Source organism: Marmota marmota, unplaced genomic scaffold, assembly GCF_001458135.2.
Source record: "Marmota marmota marmota unplaced genomic scaffold, marMar, whole genome shotgun sequence".
In the NCBI taxonomy this organism is placed as follows: domain Eukaryota; kingdom Metazoa; phylum Chordata; class Mammalia; order Rodentia; family Sciuridae; genus Marmota; species Marmota marmota.
In genome coordinates, this window is record NW_026000222.1 from 3,970,459 (window position 1) to 3,972,485 (window position 2,027).

At 63.6% G+C, this 2,027-nt stretch overlaps 1 protein-coding gene across 1 annotated transcript in view; it reads right to left on the bottom strand.

The window, feature by feature from the left end:
* Positions 1-1,068: 1,068 nt before the first annotated feature.
* Osgin1 (oxidative stress induced growth inhibitor 1) overlaps positions 1,069-2,027 on the bottom strand; it is an 8,556-nt gene continuing 7,597 nt past the window's right edge. The window contains exon 7 of the mRNA XM_015496013.2: positions 1,069-2,027. This exon is cut by the window's right edge and continues 1 nt beyond it. Within this exon, the coding sequence (XP_015351499.1) occupies positions 1,383-2,027 (645 nt within the window). The 3' untranslated portion in view covers positions 1,069-1,382.

Here is a 2,027-nt window from a genome sequence, read left to right on the forward strand (position 1 = left end):
AGGGGCCGGAGCGCGGTGTCCATCGAGCCCGGAGCGCCCTCTGCCGGCTCCACTCCAGGAATCAGCGCCCACGCGCCCGGGCTCCCCTGCACCCCCGCGCCGCCCACACTTGGCTGCTGGCGCGGCCCCAGACCTGCCCTGTGCGACATCGCGCCCCATCAGCCTCGGCCCCAAACGCCTTCCTCCCGGTTCGGTCCATGCGTCGCCTCTCTGCCCATCTAAGGATCAGTTAGGGAGAACCCACTAGGTGCCAGGCCGGATGCTGGGCACTGGGTTCTAGTAGTGGACAAGGGAGACCCCGTGCTTGGCCGCCTGGAGCTCACATCCAAGTGTGGAGCAGCTCTTGGATCCCACAGATAAGCGAGAATGAAAAAGGTCTGCTCAGGCCGAGAGCAGGGTTTGTCCTGACCGTGGCCAGGCCCATCCTGTCAGAGAGCCTTCCTAAGGCCTGGTACTGGGCTCGAACCCAGAGGTGCCCTACTTCTGCACAGCATCCCCAGCCTTTTGGCTTTTTCTGTCTTGAGAAAGGGTCTTGCCAAGGCTAGCTAGCATGGTGAACTTGCCGTTCTGCTGTAGCCCCCCAGGTGTGGGATTAGGGACCTGTGCCACTGCCACACTGGAGCAAGTGATTCTTTTTTTCTCTCTCTCTTTTAGTTGTAGTTGCACACAATATCTTTATTTTTATGTGGTGCTGGGAATTGAACCCAGGGCGCTCCACTGCTGAGCCACAACCACAGCCCCTAGAGCAAGTTGATTCTTATTCTGAGAGATTTAAAGGAGGAGGGAAGTTGCCTCTGGCTAGATAGGAGCCTGTGCAAAGGCTCTGTGGCAGGTAGGCAGGAGCAAATAGAGTAAGGTAAGCATGAGTGGCTGGAAGGAACTGTGACTGGAACAGACAGGGGGAGGGGTGGCCAGGCTGCAGGGGTGACAGGGGGTCCCTGTCCTTCCCTCCCAGAGCACACCCCCTGTGCCTGCCCTCTGCAGGCCTGCTCAGCTGCCTCACCCCACCCCCAGCCATAGGCAACCCTGGTTACCCCGCCCCCAGGCACAGAGACTTGGGTGTGGGAGTGGAGGCAGACACTGGTTTTATTTGTGACTCTGGAAGGAACAGGACCTGCACTCTTCCTGTCTGGGTGTTCAGCTGGCCCTGGTGAGCCCAGCTCACACCAGGTCCCGGGCCCAGGCCTACTCTGGCCTGTGGCCACCGCTCCTGCCTTGGGCCTTGGTCTGCACGTGGGCAGCAGGTACGGCCAGCTCCTCCGGGCCCTTCTGTCTCCGGCCAGGAGAGGCCCTGGCGCTGCGTCTTCAGTGGGCCCTGCTGCCGGCAAGGCTGTGGGGATGTCCCTCCTCCTCAGGGCCTGGGTGCCAGGACTCAGGTGGCACTAGGGTGGCTTCCTCGTCTCCTTCCTTAGCAGGGAGCTGGCCACCGCCAGGGCCCCGCCCTGCACAAACCGCACAAAGTTGTCCCCGGCCAGTGGTCCCACTGCGTACAGGCCCTCCTGGCGGGTGCTCTGGTAGGTGAAGGGGTCCACGTCGATGGGGTTCCTCTTGGCGCTCAGCGGCTGCTCGGGGTCCATGGCAAGGTCAGCGCCCGCCCCAGGGAGGAAGGAGAGGTCAGGGTGCGAGCCGATGAGGACCAGCACCAGCGAGACCCCGAGCACCTGCTGGCCGCCCTGCGCGTCCTGGAACACGGCCTGGCTGTCCTCCTTGAAGAGCAGGGCCCGGTGCTCCGGGAGGCTGCGGTAGCCCTGGTAGGGGCTGGGCGACAGGAAGGACTGCTCGCGCATCATCTGGTGCACCTTGTGGTACTCGGGGTACAGCATCTTGGGCAGCTGGTTGAACACCAGGCCAGGGTCGTCCACCGGCCGCCGGAAGGCGTGGACCACGGGGATGTTGTAGTGGCGGGCAAAGAGCACGGCGTCGGCGGCGGACAGCCCCGCGCCCACGATGAGGACCGGGTCCGAGGCTGGGGTCACGACTCCCTGCCGCGTGGCCGCCTCCAGGGCTGACAGGTCGTGATGCACAAA